General features: G+C 34.7%; 2 protein-coding genes across 2 annotated transcripts in view; one reads left to right on the top strand and one right to left on the bottom strand.

Moving 5' to 3' along the window:
• LOC134846346 (endoplasmic reticulum-Golgi intermediate compartment protein 1-like) overlaps positions 1 to 20,463 on the top strand; it is a 257,558-nt gene that overhangs the window by 163,126 nt on the left and 73,969 nt on the right. The window lies entirely within an intron of this gene.
• Positions 12,869 to 20,463, bottom strand: part of LOC134846298 (soluble NSF attachment protein 29-like) — a 35,874-nt gene continuing 28,279 nt past the window's right edge. Inside the window, exons 4-5 of the mRNA XM_063863592.1 lie at positions 13,428 to 13,785; positions 12,869 to 13,150 (exon numbers count right to left, since the gene is read on the bottom strand). Of these exons, the coding sequence (XP_063719662.1) occupies positions 12,987 to 13,150; positions 13,428 to 13,785 (522 nt within the window). The 3' untranslated portion in view covers positions 12,869 to 12,986. The remainder of the gene's footprint in view (positions 13,151 to 13,427; positions 13,786 to 20,463) is intronic.

Raw genomic sequence — 20,463 nt, 5'->3', positions numbered from 1 at the left:
GAAAAAGAACAAGACTTCAAACTTCTGAAAACTTAATAAGTCCACCTCACCCTCAAAACACTGGTGAAATGAATAATTGTGAGCCCACCTAGCTGATATAAAATAGGCCGAAACCTATCAAGCCCAAAAAAAATGAAAATGAAAACAGCCGAAAGAAAATTTATAAAATCTAAAAGTAATAAAAAGTTATAAGTCCCCCTCAGCCTCAAAACACAGACACGCATACACAAAACTTTTTGTGATAGTCGAAAGATGCAATATGAGGCCGATAAGCCGATATAATGTACACCGAAACCTATCAAGCCGAAAAAGGAAAAGTCGGAAAAAATTGTTAGCATGAAAAACTATTTAAGCACTTTGTGCAATCCAGAGATGAGCATTGAAAATATGCTTCTGTTGAAACGACTTACAACTAGATCACTAAGCCGATAAAAAATAGCCCCAAATCATATCGGCAGAATAAAGTTTTTAAACGAATATACGAGGTCAAGTTTAGTAAAAAAAAAATACTTAAAGCACAGAGCGAAATCAGAACTATAATGTGAAAAAAAAAAACGTTAGACAAACTATACAATATGGCAACTGAGTCGACAAAACATCAGCAGACAATCTTCAGCCGACAAATTTTTTGAAACGGACTATTGCCAGTTTTCTTTTAAAAAAAAAACAGGCCCGCTCAGTTTCGAACCCAGGACTTTTGGCGCCCCATGCGTATTCGTTACCTCCAGACTAAGTGTGCCGGAGAGACGCTCAAAAATTTGAATTCATTAAGAACCAAGACACCGAATGATTCAAGTGATTCTTTTAAACTAGTTGTTAACCTGAAAAAAGTACATATTTCAGCTTGATAAAGCTTGCTTATCGCAAGCGTAATTATTTCATCTTATGGTTGGCTGCGTGCATTTAACTACTAATCATGACTTTACGATAAGAATCAAATGACTTCTGCTCTAAATGGCTTTGGAGAAAAGTGGTTTCTACCGTCAAAATTCAACGGTAAACACAGATTTTACATAGATTTTACATATTATTCACTTTCCGATTAAAATTTTCAAAAAAAATATCTTTTTTTAAATTTTCCAGAGAATATTCCAACTCAAATATAAAATGTTTTCTTTTCATTTTCGAATAACTTCAAGAATCATTTCTCTACAAAACGACCAGCAAGGCTGTTCCTTTTTCTGACTGTTTTACTTGGACGCATTCTTCTTTACTTTTCTTGCATCTACATTTCTTGAATAACTCGAGAAATTTTTTTGAAAAGTGTAAATGAAATTTGAAATATGTGAAATCTATCAATTAGTTACCACTGAAGTTCGGCAGTAGAAACCAACTCTCTTCCAAGCTATTTAAAACCAAGTCAAGTGGTTCTTCTCGTAAAGTTATGATTGTACTACGAGTCTTACACTAAAAACAAGGTAGAAAGTAAATATAAGCTCAAGAAATCACATTGGTGTAACACGGCTATATAAGTAACAAATGAGCCAATCTGCGGTATTGTTTTTAACCCAAAAACTCATCGTAGATAGTTAATACAGAGGTAAAGCGGAACATTTGCGATACAAGCTAGCGAATAAAAATGAATCGGAAATAACTACGTCAGAAAATCGAAAACTTTGAAAAAAAAAGTAAATATCAACATCAATTGAAACATTATTGACCATAACACAGAAATTGAACACAAAAATTCGACAATTATTTGCGAATTCGTGAAAAAAGAAGCACTTGCTTGTATAAAATAGCAGACGCGGGACTCCATGTATTTTTAATTGGTCATGTATTTCAACTTGAAAGAAGTTTCTCTATATAGTCACCCAAAACTGATATGGAAAGATGGGTAAACGCACCTTATTTGTGCCCAAATGGGTGAACTTTAAAACCATGGTATTTGCTCAAAGAAATTGAAGAAAAAATTCAACAAATTTTCCGCTGCCCTGTAATAATGGCTGATAAAAGTTGAATCAAACCGAAAACACGAAATTGTCCGAAAAAAACACTATCTATTAATATAATTTTCATTTGTTTGTCTCAATTGAAGCTAATTTATAGGAACGCATGTCGAGATAGCCAATTACAACGTTAAACTCAGAGTCGAAGCGGAGTTTCGCGCCAATTGGGATAAAAAACGCGCAAGTTGGTCATTTTAATCGGTAATGAATTTCAACTTAAATCAAGTTTCTCTATAAAGCCACGCAAAATTCACAAGGAAAGATGGGTAAACGCACCTGATTTGTAATCAGAAAATGTTCACAATTGCTTGAACTTTATGAGCATGGTATTTGTTCAACGAATTTGAAGAGAAAATTCAACAACTTTTCCGCTGCCCTGTAAGGATGGCTGAAATGACTTAAATCATACCGAAAACACGGAATTGTCGGAAAAAAACACTATATCTACCAATATAATTTTCATTGGCTTGTCACGAATGATGTTCATTTATGGAATCATTAGTGAAAGAGGGGATATATAAGGTTTTCTCTAGTTGCGATCAGATAAAATCAAAATTTCTACACAGAGGCGAAGCAGAGCTTCGCACCATTTGCGATAACACCTAAAAGCAGCATGACAAAGTAGCAGACCGAAATTGACACGAAAGCCGCTAAATAGCAAAAAAATGACCAAAAATTGCTCATGCCTCCATAAAACAGTTGGGGTCCAGCTAAAGCTGGGATAATCTGTTTTTTTTTGAAATTGTTACACTGCTGTGGAATGAAATTGGTCATTTCAAAGTTAAAAAAACCGGACTTTGCCCAAAACATTAGTTTTTTGTGTACTGCAAATTTCCCAAGGACAAAACGTTTTTCTTAGAATAAAAAATGTTGAATACCCGCTTCTGCAAGAAAAATTGGCAAAACCGGCTCTTTCGATTGAGCTCATCATCTCGGAATTGAAAGTGTAGTTTTTAAGACAGGTCAGAAGGCTTCTGAGAACGATCAAAAATTCAAAATCGTGACTTACCGAGATGCATAACTTTTTTCTGCAAAAAGTAGGTCGTGGCTGCTAAGCAGAGAATGTTCCCAAAACTGAGTTTAACGATTGAACTCTCAACACAAGAACTGGGGGGTTGTTTTTGCGATAACTCAAAAAGTTTCCAAAAAACGGTCCAAGTTTCAAAACTTTGACATTTTTAAAGACCATAACTTTTTTCTAGAAAAATTGAAATGGTCGCTTAGTTAAGGAAGCTTTCAATAGCCTGTTGTTTAAACTTGTCATTTAACCCTTGATATCAGAAAAATTATCGAGAAGAGTCGAAAACTTTCAAAACTTTGATATTTTTGAAGACCATAACTTTTTTCTAGAAAAAATAGGAATCGGTCGCTTAAGATAAAGGGATTTCAATATTCTGTTGTTTAAAGCTGTGATTAAACACTTGATATCAGAACAGTTATCGAGAAAAGTTTCCAAAAAACGGTCAGCAACTCAATCAATTGACTTTTCCGAAAATCATAGTTTTTTGTGTGGAAACATTTGGGCGTAACCACTAATGCAGCAGAGATAGACAAAATTTTATTCCGATTGAATCAAAAAATTTTCAACGGTCAAAAAAACAAAAGTTTTCCGAGGGCCATAACTCTTTGTGTAAAATAATTGGCGTAAACTCTTACGTAAGAGAGCTTCCTACAACCCGTTCTATATAATGGACCAAAATCTCCGATTTGAGAGGGTGGTTATTGAGAAAACTAAAAATTTGCAAACAGAAAAAAATTTCCAAAGCACCCCAAAAAAACCCAAATCAAAATTTTTATAGCTGTTTTCATCAGCCAAGTATTCTAGGAAAACATGTCAAGCAAGACATTTAAATTATAAATTAGCAACGGAACAAAACTTACGTAGATGAAACAAAGCCGACAATCTTTAAAAAATCAGTTGAGACGAAAATTAACTGCAAAAACACTTAAAAATTTTCAAATCTCCCCTGAAACTACAATGAACAACACATGCAACCACCATGACATTTGCTTAAATCACAAAAAAAATCCGCGATCTGGCACCTAAGCTGACAAAACTTAGCAGAAAAACTCCTTCAATTTTTACCGGGAAAAAACGTGCAATTTCAAATATTCTGAGAAACAAGGTCCTGCAGGGACTCGAAACCCAAACCTTAAGATGCAAAAGCAACCGCGTTACCTCTAGTTAAGTGGGAAAAAAATCTGGAAGTTGTTAAGGTTCAATATTAAAGCAAGTGCTAATTCTTGTAAGAAAAGTTGTTTTCGGGAAAAAATTCTAGTTCCCGATTACATGACACTTGCTCTCGCAAGTGTAATGAAGCGGTAACAGAGCCGATCATTTTTGAGCAGATATCCGTTGAGCCAAAAATGTTGCCATAAAAAAAAGAAAAATTGAAGAAAACATTAAATTATCCCTTGAACGACTCAAGCACATGTGAAACTTATTTCGCTCATCCAACGACGCAACATGATGTCACTAAGCCGATTATATATAGGCAAAAAAATTTCGGGTCGAGTTAAACAAAATATCTAACTAAACCAAACTGCAGTCAGTAGGGCATTATAAACCAATAAACAAAACAAATAATGAAGAAAACGAGCATGTGAAATGCAGACATGCTCAAAAGATATTTAAGACAAGGCCCCAATTTAGTGCTCTTTTATTAACAATAAAAAAAGACAGTAAGCATATCGTACTGATATATGTATGGTACATCAAAAAATATCAATAAAAATTCGGCAGCATTTATGAACTCCATGATTTGCCCCATTACCATTATAACCAGTGATGTCCATTAAAAAAAACTATTCAAATTAATTTTAATTTTCATTCAACATTCAATTTATTTAAATGTGAAATTGAGCCCACTCAATTTATATTGAAAAAGTTAAATTGCTCCAGCTGTATTCAATCCGACGCCGAAGTACAGTTTTCTCATGCTAATTAATTTCGCATTTCACAGTTCCGCGGAAAAAGCAAACGATCTAAATTTTCACGACAAATTTCATGAATTTTTGAAGCAAACAGATATGCTCAAAAATTGCTTTGGAAATATTTTCTTAAAATGCGAAAAGTCCCAGTTTGTGGCAGAAAAACTTTAAAGTTCTAAAGAAGAATTTAAACAGTTTAGAAAAAATTCAAATTGATGCCAACAATTTTTGTAATTTTCTTAAACAATTTTAATTTCAATTTATATTTTTTTAAAATTGACATCGCTGATTATGACACATCAACATGACTTTCAAGTACAGTTTATATAGTCCAACCAAAAGAAATTTCCGTGCCTTGCAACTGAGCCGATTGCAAATAAAGTTGAACGTTTTAGTTTGCAACATAACAGGTCATGACTGGATTTCAACCTAGGCCCCTTGTCAACTTATTCATGGACTTTACATTAACGCTGAACTGATTCCTAAAAATGAAGCCAACAAAAGTTTCTTGCAAAAAATCTATGACACAATTTGACATCGCTCTCTAATCGAAATCATAACAATACTCATAGTGATCGCAAGGGTAATTATAATTATCTGCGAGCTGGGTTGGAAAAAAGTGAACTTCATAAAATGACACTAAAACAAAACTATACAACAAAACTCTAACATAACGGGTAATTAAAATACATACATTCTCAAAATACGCCAATTGGCTGTAGCCTCTGACAAATTTGCCGCAACGATGCGACTATGTCAGACAAGTTGTTTCCGATTAATTTTCCGAAAAAATTTTATGCTCCGATTTTACAATGCTTACAGGTGAGTCGTCACTGAGAAAATATCCTTGAAATATATTTTGAGAGACTTATGGAGAAAACTTAAAGCATAAAAAACAAGACTGAAATCACCATGAGACTGAAATGTTGGAATGAAAATTTTTTTTACTGTGACTAAGTGACTAATTATACATGCAAAATTGTTTAATTTCAAAATTCAAGAAAACCATAAACAAGAAATAAGTTCGGGAAAACCAAAAAAAAATATCGACTTATTTTCGGACAATTTTCAATTTTCGAATTTTAAACACAAAAAAAATTTGATACAGGTTACTGTCCTTTAAAGCAAAAAAAAATTGAATTGATCTCAGAAAGAAATCAGAAAAGTCAAACCGAAGAAGACCTTTGATTGAAAAATTAGATCAATTTCTATCGAACGCACAGTAGTCCTTTGAATGTAAAATATTACGCGTTACAAATTTTTCATCTGCATACAAACTTTCTGCTACAACTATTATTTTTCTAACACAATACCATCGAAGTCAGATATGTAACTGAAAATTCAACTGACTTTTAAATTGCTAAAAAAGATCACGCAAAAATGATGACTTCTGAGCTACTCTAATCCCACAATTAATTCTGAGCTCATTCGGCCTTAATATAAAATTTCAGCCTCAGAAAAAATGGCGTCCAAGCAAGAGAAGATGTCTGCACTTCAAAAACAAATTGACGAACTTTCTGAAGAACTAAGTGAGCTGAAAGCCACGGAGGACAACTCCAAGAAACAGCTTCGGAACCGTTTCCCGCCAAAACGACTTCACCCCAACACGACCAAGTTAGTAATCGGAACATCTCGAGTGAAGTACCTGGACCCTCAATACGTTGGATGCGCCATTCACAGTTTCTCGGGTGCCACAATACAAGACTTGATTGAGGTCATCGACAAATATCAAAAACAGAAAGTGGAGATGATTGTTTTGATTTGTGGCTATAACGATCACGACTGGGCAGACAATACAGGAGTGCTATGGACGAACTTGATAGACACCGTCAAAAAACAATTCAGTCCGAACAAGTTGATTATCCCGAAAACGATATCGACACTCAATAACAAAATCGCACCCAATATATTCAAAATAAATCAGAACCTTTCATGGTCTGTGCAAAAATATATTCAAGATCAAGAAACTGAAACCGAGACCGATTCAAACAAGCATATAAAAATTTGGTCACCAAGCATTAATGACGCGATATCATTCAATGGAGAGTTTAGCAGCAGTTTCTTTTCCAAGGATGGAATTCATCTTTCTGCGCCAGGAAACAAACTGTTATCAACTCTGCTATACTTGTATCTCAATTCCTGATAAGGCCTCCAAGTCGGAGTATCAATGTAAAAACTCATAACACATCAAAAACAACAATAAATGTAAACGTAATGAACGAACTTTAGCAAGTTATTTTCAATTGAGATCGATAAATCAAAATAAATGTTTAACATAACCAACAGATTTCGACAAATTATACTAAATGTTAAACATAACTAACAAACAACTGAAACAGTGATAATCAACAAGGAAACCGAAACAAAAGTGCAGAGTTTTTTTTAATTGAGTTTCATACAAAATTACATTCAACTTGAGACTCTGAATTCCAAGAATATTTAATTAATTATTCTTTTATAATTAACTTTTTTGAAACTAAACTTGAGAAAATGAGCCAGTAAATAATTCTAAAAATCCGCTAGATAATCTTTAAAAAAATCAGTTTTAGAAACTAGAAACATGACTCCATTTTTCACGCTACTTTTACAATTTTTTATTGGACAGCTCAACTTGCTTCCTGTTAGACAAGGAACTTGAAGTAACATTAAAAAAACAAAGGCGAATATATCGTGTTATAGCCTCTGTGCCATGGGCGCTTGATATGCACCAAATACTAGCCATCAATAAACCAGGTACAAAAACATAATGCTGCTGCACAAAAAAAAAACATATAAAATACAAATGCAGCATAATTAAGCCATATACAATTCTTTTGCAGCAAAATTGCCACCAAACAAATCATTACTTTTTTGCGTCTTGGGTTAGAAAAATTGAACTTCGCAACACTACCCATCGCTTGTGCAAGAGGGTTTAGTACCCAGTTGCAATACGCAAGCTTAATAGCCTTCAACCTCTTTTCATTTCAAGGTATCTTAATGACTCTTTCAACAAACCGTCATAATTTGAAAGAACTGGACTCCATTATTCATCAATTAGATAATTCTTGAAATAAAATAGATTGCAGCATACGCTCTAGCAGGTTGTCAAAAAAGGTTCATCACGTTTTAAATTGACTCGGGCAAATTTGAGGGTGGTACATCACAGAGCCGATTTCTTTAGAGAGAGCCAACAATTTAGCATTGTATTGTATCGATCATTAAAAACAACAAGACTGCTTGTACAAGCGCGAAGCCTGGAATACTCCAAATTGATATTTTTCTTGAAATTTGATATATTTTTCAAAAAATATGCAAAATTTTTTGACTTTTTTTGTAATTTTATCTTTTATATTCCGCACGCTATGTAAAGTACAGCAAAGTGGCCACGGTATCAGTGCGGTCAGAGCCAAATCAGTGCGAAGCAAGATATATAAAAGCCATCAAGGCCATAACAGTGCCAGCCAATTAATATCAGAGCCAGTTTTTTTTCACCGCGCTTCTTTAATGAATTGCTCAAAATCAAAATTCTAAGCAGGCTCAGTATAAATTTGTTCAGGTAATATGAGCAGCTCTGAGAAAAAGAAAAGTGGGCAAACGCGTTTTCAATGACGACTGGTTAGCAATGGAGATTTTCAGTGTTTGGCTTGGAAAGGCAACAATTGAACATGAATTTCGATGTAAAGCATGCAGCAAGTTGTTTTCGTTGGGGAATATGGAGATCATGACGTTAAGTCACATTCCAAACGGAGCAAAAGCAACCAAAAATTGATTAATCTAAGGCGCTAAACTATGAATATGGAGCAACTGGAGCACAATACTGATAGTCTAGCTCGCAATGACATTGTGAAAGTTGTTTTTGAGGAAAGTTTAGCTAACCCTCAACCAGTGGTAGTAAAGGATGCTACACGCAATGCAGGAGTTCTTTCTGCAGTATATTTGGTTGAGAAATGTTGTGGGTCACGCAACGGCGGATGACCAACTTCGTCAATTCTGAAATATTTTGAAGGTTTGTTCAAGTTTCCAATAACTCCATTTATTTTTTTAATTGACAAAAAACTTCGATTGAAAAAACTTTGTTGGCGTTTAGTGACTCTCTCCGAAGAAATTGTTGCAAATCGGCATGGACGGTCCCAACGTGAATTGGTCCTTTACGAAAAAGTTGTCTCACAAACTACGCGCTGATGATGCTGCGCCGATACCTCTTGACATTGTTAGCTGCGGACTACACACAATGCGCCTAGTTTTCAAAAACGGGTTCTAACAGAGCAAGTGGAATTTGATACGTTTTTGATGCTGGGCTTGCATGTAACAGCCATTGCATCATGTGATGCCGGTGAAACTGATTTTTCTGACAACCTGTCGAGATATAATTATTCAAATGTGAACTGATCTCATAACGGAGTCCTCTTCAAAATATGCGGTTGTTCAGAACGTGATTTGTTTATGTCCAGAACGTAATGTTTAAGATTCTACCGAGCAAAACGTAGCTCGTTTGCGTATCGTCTTGAGCGCATTGTGTTACAATAATCAACCGAGCCTTCTCACTGGTGACAATGCCCTCGAGCAATGCAAAGAAGCCATGCCGATGTTACGATACTCTACTGCTATTTCGAAATTCATCTCTACAAAGATCGCCTTCATGACGTGTATATCAAAACACTAAACTCAGTCGTTCATAAAGATCTCTTGTATGTCGTTGAAATTTTTTTTATTGCTGTCACGTAAAAAGCCAACGTAGAAAATGATTTCTTGCTCAACAAAGACCTAATTGATGACAATCATCAGCTCGATACTCTGGTCGCTCTTCGAAGATGCAAAGATAGGCTTTAACATACTGGAGGAGTGCTCAAATTTGATATCACCAGGAAAGTTTTCACCTCAGTTCCTGGAGCAAGAACAAGATACGAACACGACTTGAAGGATTTAAAACACGACAAAAAGACCTCATTGAAAAGAAAGGAAGAAGAAATCAGTCAACTTTCTGCCAAAGTCAAGCGACTGACCGATGATTCAGAATATCTGATTCGCATGGCAGAGGAACAGTCCGTAGAAGCAGAAAAGAAAACGTCTTTCAATTTTATCAAGAAGTCGAATGCTGCTGGGACAAAGCAAAGAAGAAAATCTCAGAGAAGAACGAAGTCGTTCAGAAAATGAAAGCATTAAAGCTTCAGAAGCTTAGTTCAAAGAATCTAAGTTTCGAGAATGAAATTTTTCGAAACTTAAACTGTTTTTCATTGGGCTATAAATTGGGTCAAAAAGCCAAACAAAGCCAGTTTTTCATAAAATTTCTGTTCCTGGTATTCGTTTTTATCATTGCGAGTATTAGTGCCATCAGTGCCGACGATTTTCTAGACACTGTGGCCACAATGCACAGGGTGATATTTTTTTAAGTCTGCTGACACATAAAAAAGAGCGAACTGCCAGCGTAAAATCGAATTAGAATTACTTAAATAGCCCTTTCAGCTTTCATAGCACGAAAGATATCGCGCAATTTTTATCCCAAACTTGAAGCATTGGCAATTTTCGAACCCTCAATATCTTTTGGGGCAAAGAAATTTTTTAAAATGGGGCAAAGAAATCTTTTAAAATTGAGCAAAGGGGAAAAGTTCCTATAAGATGAAATTCAAAAAAACGCCAAAAATGGCTAGTTGAAGAAGAGTTACCCCAGAGACAACAACCGCCCCGAGCACAAAGCTGCGCTAAGATGAAAACAAGACGGCTCGTATATCAGGGCAAAGCCCTGAATGTTCCGACTGTCCCTTTTTGCATATCAAATAGTTTTTGGGAAAAAAATATTGAAAACCTCTAAATTTGGACAATATCAAAGTGTAAAATTTTGATTCGTACGAAATTAATACGACCGACAAATTAGCTAGCCTCAATTCAATTCGGAACAATTTTGTTGTGCGGGATTTTTCGCCACGCATAAATAATTCGCGTTACGCTCTCAGCATTATGAATAAACTCTTCAAAGCGCGTATAACTTAGTACAGAACAAGGAAAATTTGGCAATTTTCAAACCCCCAGAACTTTACAAAAAAAAATCCGAAGTGAATTATCTTTTTACATTTGAATTCAGGAAGTTGATATCTTCAATGAAGTTTAAAAAAATTTTTGTTGAAAATTATTATTTCGATCGGTGAAAATTGATTGAATAAAAAAACAACACCGAGCATAAATATTCCGTTTTCTTCGAAAGTCGGGACAACAAGTGATATAAGTAAAAGTCATTTCATTCATCAAATTTAAGTGAGTTCAATAATCTAACATTCTTGCTTTCACTCAAAAAGCATAACCAACGGACAGGTGTCAATGAGCTCAAGGAAACCGGAAAACATATTGAAAGGATCAACCGTACAATTTCTACCTCTTATATGACCTGCTGTAGAACATCCCCTCTTCGCACGAATTAATTTCGAAAATAAGTACCGAACAGAATGGGCATTTCAAACAAGCGCGCAGAATATATTGCTGGAGAAAATTTTTGGATTGGAATAGCTATTCATACTTTTAACCAACCAAAACATTATTCGCGATTATTGTTCCGACTTTCGATACGAAAGTAACGGAATATTTGTGCTCGGGGTGGGTTTTTTTTCTTCAGACAAATTTCGACTTTTTAACTAGCCATTTTTGACGGAATTTTTTTTTATCATTCGACAGTTATTGTTGTCCTGAGCTCAAAATTGAAAAGATATTTCACCTGTGATCATTTTTCGTATAGTTTTACGAGGGTTTAAAGATTGGCATTTTGGCCAATTTGGGACAATTAACGCGCGATATATTTCGCGCTATTAACGCGTAAGCGGAGAATTAATCCATCTTAGAAATCCTTCCAAATTGGTTGAATATAGCATATTTGCCATAGTTGATTTGTTACAAGGAGCGATATCTATCTTTTTGTACTTTATATGGCGTTTGGGAAGATGATTTTCATTTAAAAAATTTCAAATTTTAGGAATTTTTTTTTTACATTTTGTTTGATTTCATTTAATTTTTCCATGTTATTACTGCTCCATAGACCTTAAGAGGCAGTCGGAACATTCAGGGCCTCGCCCTGATGCGAGCAGTCTTGTTTATTGATTTAGCGTCTTTAACAATTTGTTATATTTAATTTGCCGTTAAATTCAATTTCTAAAAATCCATTATTTATCCTAAATCGATTTGAGAGAAGGGCTTCTACGGTTTGTTGACCCTTTTGAAATACTTGCATCTTTCGTACTTCAGAGATAACCGCATACGAACTTGAAGCTCTTTGAATTTCAAGAACCTTTTATGAGTTCAATTTTTTCGCAGCTTAAGCATTTAAGAAAAATCGATTAATAGATTACTATTTATGATTCCGCTGGGATAAACAAAAATTTGAATCCACTTTCGAAACTTTAAATGCTCTTTCTAAATCACTTGGGAAATTGGGGCAGTCCAACAGTGCCGAAAAAAAATAGTTCAACAGTGCCGAAAATGAAAACTTTGTTCAACAGTGCCAAAAATATTTAAAAATTTCAACATGTTAACAGCTGCAATCAAAAATTAAACGGCGAACGTTTACAATCTTAAGTGACACTTAGAGATTTTGAGAGAAAACTTTCAATTGAGACGTTTTGGCGCCAAAATATCTGTTTAATTTGCAGTTTCAGACATTTTGGCGCCGAAATTGAAGTGATTTTCTTCGATAATTAGCGCCAGTAATTTCCCGCTCTTTAGAAAATGCGTGTAAATTATTCTGAAATTTTCCCGCCTTTTTCGGCACTGTTGTACTTCGGCACTGTTGAACGCCCCCGGGATATTTCAATCCACTTTCAATCTCCTAAGCGGAGAGCGTAATTTGCCTTCCTTTTCGTAAATGAAATAGAAATGAACTTGAAAAAATCAAAAAACAAACCGCGAAAAAAATCAGAGCGTGAACATTTTTTAAGACTTCTTCGAACAAAAAAAAATACAAAAACTGCAAGACCCAAATAAGCGATAAAAAATTTCTTCATTAAAACTTAAAATTCGAATTCCTGCAAATACTCAATTTTAACTAAATAAATAAAACTACAAAAAAAGCCGTTTAAAAATTCGTATAAGTTATCGGAATATAATTGATATTTAAGATTCAGCCTCTATCGCCAGATTGTGAGTCTTCTATTTGAGTAGGGAGTTGAGTTCGTTGTTCTGGTTTTTCATCTTGATCGTGTTTCCCTCAGTCTTGTAGTTGAGTCTGTCAAGTTGTTCATTCTGTCTGTCCAATTCACTCCCCATGCCTTTCGCGAGGAGTTTGAGCCTGTCTAACCCACCACTTATTTGCTCTATGACAAGAAAATTAATATTGTTCGTAATTTATGTTCTTTCCCACAAAGGCCCATCATCAAAATACAGAGACTACATAATACAAATCTGAATTTGGAAAAAAAACGCTTGATATTTACGGTAAAATTGGTTTGCAAAAGATTACATCATTCATTACATATCTTAGTCTACCCCAAACTGTGTCCAAACAGTTCTGTAGCCTTCTAGTCGTAGTCTTGTCGCACTTTTTTTTTACTGTATTAAGAACAATACACCTTAAAAATTGGCACAACTTACGGAGGTTCTCATTGCATTTTTCCTCATTTTGCTTCTGTGCACTGCTCCAGTGTTTCGTTTCTGCGTCACTGAACAGTCTGAAATCTTTTTGCTGCAGCTGCTGCTGACCCGATGAGCTGTCTGATTGGCTGGAGAAATTGGAGCTTTTTGATTGGCTGATATGGTCTCTGGAAGCACTTGTGCTACTTTTACCACTGGATTGATAGGCAGGGTCGGTATCAGGGGAGAAGTAGTTTTTCACAGGCGCAAACCAGCTTTTCATTGAAGTGATATACCGCTTACTCGTATTCAGTTCTTTGTTTATCGTGTCCAAACCACTTTCGACGCGTTCCAGCTGTTCACCCTGCCTAACCAGCTCCTGAAGCCAAAATTAGTCAACTATTGTAAACACATTTGTTCTTTATACCATACTTCGTACATCACGCGTTCAGCGACAATAACACTTACAATTGAAAAAATGAAAAATTTGAAATGTGGGGGGAAAGTGGAAAAGAGCCAAGATGATCAGCATTGGAGCATATAAAAGTCTTTACTTTCTCAAACAATGACTTCGTGCTGAGACACTAAATATGATGTGTGTGTTCTTGGAGGGGGCCCAACTTTAGCATAAAGATAAACACAGAGTCGAAGCTTCACTTCGCAAACACTAGCGAGAACACGGCACAAATCAGCTCTATATAGTGCAATAAGAAAATTAGATAAAAGTCTCAAAAAAGTGTAATATCGGCCAGTCCTCGGATTCGATCTTGCCACCTACTGTGACCTAGAAATTATGAATCTCACGCAGTGCACATTCAGCCACGCACGCATCATACATCACAAACACTTGTCAAAAAGAAAGCAGAGAGCAGATGCTGTGAAATTTTAAATGCTAGATCGTGATTATAGCAAAAGCGCCACCAAATAAGTGAACATATTCATTTGCAAGTTAGGTCAGAAAAAAGGTTCGTACTAATACACTACGCTGATCACTAGTGAAAATTGCATAAAAACTTATACTTATGATAGAATTTTAACACAGAGGCGAAGCGGAGCTTCGCACCACTTGCGATACCACATACACATAGCATTGCAAGCTAGCAGACAGAAAATGAAACAAAAGCCACTAAGTCGAAAAACAATTAGAACAATTCGAAAAAACCATTACTACAAAATTTTCTGAAATTTGTCTGGAATGATGTTCAATTTAAAAACACAATAACTGGCGTTTATTAAGTATTCAGGCAAAAAATTGATCGGCAATAAAGCTGGCAAAAGTTGGTTAGACTCCCGTTGAGCAACATTGTTTTCAATTGAAAAACTTTTGACAGTTCCGAAAATCTTAATTTTAACTCTCCACCCTTCGAAAACACTCAAAAGCGTAAAAAGCTATTTTTTCTTTAAAACAACGCTTAATTAGGTCACTTACCACCTTAACAAACCAGCGAAAAAAAAACGAACAAAAATTACAAACTGAGTAAGTTTACAAATTACAGTAAAAAATCACAACTCTTTCAGTTACAATAAAAATCACTTATATCCCAGCAAAAATCCGTAAAAAGGCAACTAAGGCGACCAAACATAAGCAGACACACAACAGGTAGACAAATTTTTGAAACAGAATAATTCCCTTTTGAATAAAAAAAGATCTGCCCTGGTTCGAACACAGGACCTTTACCACCTCAACCGGACTATTTTTCTCCAAAAAAATGTGTGCCTGAAAAGCTAAAAAAGTTTGATTTCGATGTAGGCCAAGATATCATACGTTTTTCTGAACAAATTTTGTAAAACAAGAAAATTCCGTGATGCGGCAACTAAGCCGACAAAACATAACCAGACTAACGATAGTCCGAAAAAAATTTTGTAACGGAATATTTTTTCTTCAAAAACTTAAGACATTGCTTCTTAAAAAAACTAGTCAGTAGTAACAGCTGTCCGGTAGAACTTCAATTTGTAGGTGTGCACGTGAATGAAGTCTGATGATTCAAGTGATTCTGTTAACCAAGTTGTTAACTCGAAAAAAGTCTAGATTCCAGTTTGACAATGCTTGCTTATCGCAAGCGTAATTACATATTAGCCAATCAAAGTTAATCCTACTTATAATAACAAAATGTTCCAGCTAATCTTTCTCAGTATTAAATATCAGAAAAGTGACTAAATGAGCACAACAAAAGAACTATCTTAGCTATTATTGTTTTTTGTTTTTAAATTAATAGCAAAAATGAATAAATGATGGACTTGAATCAGCCCCTAAACAGCCATGCCTTGATGGGCGTGAGACACGATATCAAATAAACCTCAGAACTTCGAATTTGGTTACAAAAAGCGCGCGATAACACTTAAATAAGGCCATCAAAACTGTATGATATTTTATCTATATGATATGTTATACAGCCCCGTTCTTGGACTCATCAAAATAGTTTAGTTGATGACAATTAACTTGTTTCAAACATATCCAACAGCAAATAGAAAAGAGTCAAGGAACCCACGTCAACAGAAAAAAAACTTTCAAAATTCAAACAAAAATTGATGATATAGATTGCTTTAAAGCTCTTTGAATTTCTAGAACGAATTATGATTGAAACTTTTGACACAGAGGCCAAGCAGAGCTTCGCACCACTTGCGATACAACACAAACATTATAAATTGTGTCGAACAAAATTTAAACTGTTAAAAACTTAGGTGAACCAAAATTTTCGTATGTCTCGCTAGAAAACAATTAAGGGCCCAAATTAAGCTAGAGGTACGTGCTTGATATTGAATGAACTTGCTAACTGATGCAACACAAAAGAATGGGAAGAATAAAAAATTTTAGGATAATCAATTTTCCCAAGGAGCTGACATTTCTCGTACAAAAAATTAAGGAGTCGCCGCTTATGCAGGAAAAATTATTGCTACTGGTTTTTTCAATTGAATTTTTCATCACAGATTTGATAGAGTGAATTTTAAGATTATTCGCACAAATTTTAAGAAACGATCAAAAGTTCTAAGAAACGGTCGAAAGACTTTTTTAAACCCAAAAATACTTTCTGCAAACGCAGGATCTGGCCGCTTAAGCAGAAACGATTCACTAACCCAGGTTTCTCGATTGAACACAACCTGAGAATTGGCAGGGTAGTTTTTGCGTAGCGTCAAAAAATTTCCATAAAGCTGTTAAAAATTCGAAAAATTGAATAAATTGAAGGCGATATTTTTTTCTTAAACAAATTGGGCATAGCCAGTTATAAAGATAAGCTTTCAACAACGTGTTGTTTCGATTTAACCTATGATATCAGATTTGGCATAGCTTTTTGTGTGGAAAAATAGGGCGTACCTGCTCATGCCGAAGGGATTCACTTAACCTGTAATTTCGATTGAACCCAAAATGTCAGATATGGGAGGGTAGTCTTAGAAGAAAAAATAAAACTTTCAAAAAAACGGTCAAAAAATCTAAAGGCTAAAAATTTTGGTTTCAGAAAAATTTGTGCTTAGTCGCAGAAGCAAATGCGCTTCTTGCAACCCGTTCTTTGAACTGAACCCAAAATCTCAGATAGGATATGGAAGTTTTCGAGAATATTCGAAAGTTTGAAAAACGGTCAATAAATCAAAAATTTGACTTTTCCGAGGGCGAAAACTTTTGCGTAAATAACTTTGCGAAGTTCCCACTGCCCATTTTCTCCATTAGACCCGCAATATCTTATTTGAGAGGTTAGTTTTCGAGAAAAGTCAAAAAGAATCACAAAACGATCAAAAATCAAAAATTTTAATAATCCGAGGGCTATAACTTTGTATATAAAAAATACTGGGCGTAGACGCATATACAGGGAGCTTTTTAAAACATTTTTATTCATTGAAACCAAAAACTGAGATTTGAGAGTGGTAGTTTTTGGACAAAAGGAAAAAAATGGCTTATATGATTCCCCACAAAAATATGGGTCAAATATTCCCCACAGAATTTTTCGAAGGCTGAAGACAGAGGGTTAAAGTAAAAGAGAATCTATTGAGTATGCAACAGCGGAGCCTGCGGTCTTTCAATTTACACCCCTTTTTGAAAATCAGTAGAAGTCTCTGAGAAAAACTCAAATTTTCCAATAAATTTGGAAATATTTTTTCATAACGAAAAGAAAAGCAATTTCAACAAACCGATTGGTAAACAGACAGCCAACTTCAAAAAAAAAGAGAGAAGTGTTAAAATTGCGTTTCTCTTGATACTACCCAAAACTAGGTCATTAACCCGGCTAATAATAAAAATAGGCTGAAATAATTTCGGTCGCTGTTGGCCGGGAACGTTAAGAAGTTTGAATACATTATGAACCAAGATACAAGTGATTCTGTTTAACAAGTTGTTAGCCCGAAAAAAGCTATATTCCAGTTTGATAACGCTTGCTAATCGCAAGCGTAATAAGATTGAGAAAACAGGATCCATAAGTATATTTTCTATTTCACTGGAAAATCTAATTTATAGACGGTTACAAGAGAAAAAGCATTATATATAGACTTTGAAGAGACTTTGATTGAATTCATGATTTACACTTTTTTATCAAACTAACCAAATTAGAGAAAATAGAATGAATAAACTCTTTTCTAGTGCATAAAGAATTCTAAACAGTATAAATAATCATAGAAAATGAAAGTAACTCAAACTTTTCTGCACTAATACCTTTGATAGAACAAAACTTTCCCCAAATTTAGCACTTGAACTAGAAAAAAAATCAGGGGTCAAATCATCACTTTTACTCATTAAAACAAAAAAAAACACAGGACAAAAACAATGAGACACTGATAACAAGCTGAAAAATATTGCTTTGAAACTCATGCATCGCTAAATTGTTTGAACACATTCCTTGTTTGAAACGAGAAAAGAATATCCAATTGCCAATATGCAATTTTTTTCTAGCTATACTGAACTGCACAAATTACATAGAACGCACATATAGCTTTTGTTTACTTTAACGGGTCTTTTCTATTATACGGTCCGAAACTGATCTTTATTTTATCGAAAAACTGCATCATAAGTCTCGAATCTATAGGTTGAAACGCTGAATTGACAAAAAAAAACCAAACAAGAACACAAAAAAAAACAATAATAAAAAAACACCAGCATAGACAAAGCTTTAGCATGTGGCATATGGTGCATTTTTCGGCAATTTTCCCAGATTTTCTGCAACTTTCTTGGTGGTCAAAAAATAATTAACTTAAACAAAAACTAACGAATCTACAAATGAAATTAAATCTGCAAAAGTAAAAGATTTAGTTTTCTCAATTCCCAAGATCTCATTAGAAGGCTTGTTATTGTTCCGACTTCCGAAGAAAGTGAGGAAGATATATTCTCGGGGTGATTTTTTTCAAATTCAGCCTAAATTTCAAAAGAATTTTTTCTCAAAGGGGATCGATCCTTGGATTTTCGTGGGCCCGGCCGGATGCGCACACCACTATACAACATGACGTGACTAGCTAAGCTGCTCGTTTTACACTTGGATATTGCAACTCGTATTATTAGGCTAGGCGAAATATCCGGCAGTACAAATCGTTCCAAATTGCCATTGAGGCAAGCTAATTGGTTTCACTAATTGCATACACGACTCAATTTTATTACTTAATATTTGATTTTCTCAGCCTAAAATTCACAGTTTGTCAATCTTTTATAGACCAAAAACTGTAAGAGACCAGTTAATAGGCACTTCGAACATTCATGGCTCTGCCTGATACGAGAAGTTTTGTTTAGATTTATGATCTATTAGAAGAATTAAAAAACGCGAGTATTTCAAAGCTGTTCTTTCCATATTTTTAAATAACAAATTTTGCAAAAATATAGTTGAGGCCAAATTGTTGGCAACATCCTTTTCGGTCAAGTAATCTGAACAAAGTTAATCAAAATAAAACTGCTCATTTCGACGTCAGATTTTACCTTCTCATTGATTTCCAAACGTAAAAACCATTTCCAAAAAACTAACATATAGAGAGTTGCAAAAAGTTCGGACAGACAGAATTAATTAAAAAGAACAACTTTCTAGACATCAACAAAAATTAAAACTGAATTAAACATAATGTCGAAAGTTGATAAAGCAGAATTTCGCTCAAAACCAATAACATCGGCGGGCAATTGCATCCGAAGCGTCGAATAGTAAACCTTGAAACAGGAAAATTATTGCTCAGAGTGGCTAATGATATTCTGCAATTAATTTCCAAATTTTGAATGATTTGATCATCTTCACTTCCGTTTTTTTTTGGGGCAGCCTAATTTTTTTTTGTTGCTGAAAATAACTCTAGATTTCGATTTTAACTAATTTTGCTGTTTTATAGTAAAATCTGGAAGTTCATCGCAGTATTTAAAACCTAGGCTAGCATAATCATCGGATATTCGACGATCTCGCATTTTGAGTTTCGTCTGACAAAAAATTCAAGATTGGTCGGCTTCAGATTTTGCATGCTAAAAAACGTCGTAAAGCACTGATAGCTCATTTTAATTAGTTCTGTCTGTCCAAACTTTTTGCTATTAATTATATAAGCTGCAGTTTTTGACTGATTAAAATGTTCAAGTTCACCGATATTGCCAACAATTGGACATTAACTATATTATCCATTTATGAATGAAACTGCACAAAACTCTATATTTAGAAACAGCATTCCCGCTTTAAAAGCTGTTCTAAAAAACTTTTCGCTTTATCTTAATTTTAATTTATCGAAAAAAATTTTTCAGACAACTTGCACCATCAGGGAGAAGTTGAAACATAGAGGCGAAACTGAGCTTCACGCTACTTGGGATACAACACAAAAATAGCAGAAAGTCGAAAATAAATCAGACAAAATAAAAGACAGGAATTCGGAAATAAAAATCTTGTTTAGATTTGTCTCAAGTGAAGTGAAAAAATCAGACTCCAAGTCAAACGAACCCAGCACCTTTTTCATCCCAAGTATGGGCGTTAGTTGTACGCTTTATGTACAGAAAGCGCAATTGAAATTAAACTAACTATGAAATACGTAAAATCTAACGTGCGAATTCTTGTTTACAGGGAAAAATCAAGTAGACGATTCCAATGGTGGCAGGCCAACAATCCAAAGGGACAACAAACCGAAA

Source organism: Symsagittifera roscoffensis, chromosome 5, assembly GCF_963678635.1.
Source record: "Symsagittifera roscoffensis chromosome 5, txSymRosc1.1, whole genome shotgun sequence".
Classification (NCBI taxonomy): domain Eukaryota; kingdom Metazoa; phylum Xenacoelomorpha; order Acoela; family Convolutidae; genus Symsagittifera; species Symsagittifera roscoffensis.
The sequence above is the reverse complement of the archived record's forward strand: the minus strand, read 5'-3'. Positions and strand labels throughout refer to the sequence as shown.